Source organism: Atta cephalotes (genome assembly GCF_000143395.1).
Source record: "Atta cephalotes unplaced genomic scaffold scaffold00006, whole genome shotgun sequence".
NCBI classification, from domain to species: Eukaryota; Metazoa; Arthropoda; class Insecta; order Hymenoptera; family Formicidae; genus Atta; species Atta cephalotes.
The window spans coordinates 6,327,202-6,328,268 of NW_012130070.1; the positions used below are offsets into that span (position 1 = coordinate 6,327,202).

The 1,067-nt window shown below is 34.1% G+C and overlaps 1 protein-coding gene across 1 annotated transcript in view; it reads left to right on the forward strand.

Moving 5' to 3' along the window:
* Positions 1 to 1,067, forward strand: part of LOC105626790 (WD repeat-containing protein 47) — a 64,143-nt gene that overhangs the window by 56,316 nt on the left and 6,760 nt on the right. The window contains exon 7 of the mRNA XM_012208086.1: positions 642 to 841. Within this exon, the coding sequence (XP_012063476.1) occupies positions 642 to 841 (200 nt within the window). The remainder of the gene's footprint in view (positions 1 to 641; positions 842 to 1,067) is intronic.

The following is a 1,067-nucleotide window of genomic DNA, read 5'->3' on the forward strand; positions in this document are numbered from 1 at the left end:
ATATATATATTATATATATATATATATATATATATATATATATATATACAAAATACTTTTTCATTAATTTTTTATTTATATTTGTACTTAGCTCATATTGATATTTATTTTTATTTAATATTTTTTAAAATTATTTGAATACTTTTATCAATCTTAAAATTACTATTTTTTATATATGTTATTAATATGTGTAAATATAAATATATTTACACACTATTGTAAACTGTGTGTATGTAATTTTAACACATGTAATTTGTAAGTGAATAGGAAGCATCGAGAATGTGCAAATATCGAATGCAATGGTATTGTTTCAATATTACGTTCATCTTACCGCAACGTTTCCATATTCATCATGGCTACCGGACGCAGAAGTGCATCCGCAACTTGCGGCGGTACTTGTCCTTTCCGCGAATAAAAACAGTTGCTTTGCGCCGGTAGGCATTCATTAGATCTCGTTAAAGCAATACGTTGTATCACGATAGCTGTATCTTTTCCGCGCGCATTCCGTTTGCAAGAGCTGCAACGGCGTGGCTCCTAATCGTCCACGCTGCAACGGGCATATTATTAGTTCCATGCGCTCGCTCGCACGATGATAATTACTTATTAATACCAAAGTAACGATCGCACATCTCGTTTTGCAGCAAGAACCGAGACCAGAACTCGAAACTAGCAATGGAAGCAGCAACGGCGGCGGGAGACCGCGTTTCGTTCCCGTCACCGCTTTGGAGGACGTGCAGGCGATACGCTGCGCCGAATTTCACCCCCATGGGAAGCTGTATGCCGTGGGATCGAACTCGAAGACGCTGCGAATATGTGCTTACCCGAAACTGCACGATGTCAGGTAAATAAGAATCAGGTTCATTAATTATCGCGCCTATTAATATCATTGGGGCATTTCCAGTACATTTCCATTATATGTTCAGGATAAGTTTCTTTGATAAGTTTATGATGGTTTTTGATATTTTCATTTTTCTTCTAAAATTGGGATTACAAAATATAACTTAAATATATTATTTAACTTATATATATATATATATATATATATATATATATATATATATATATAA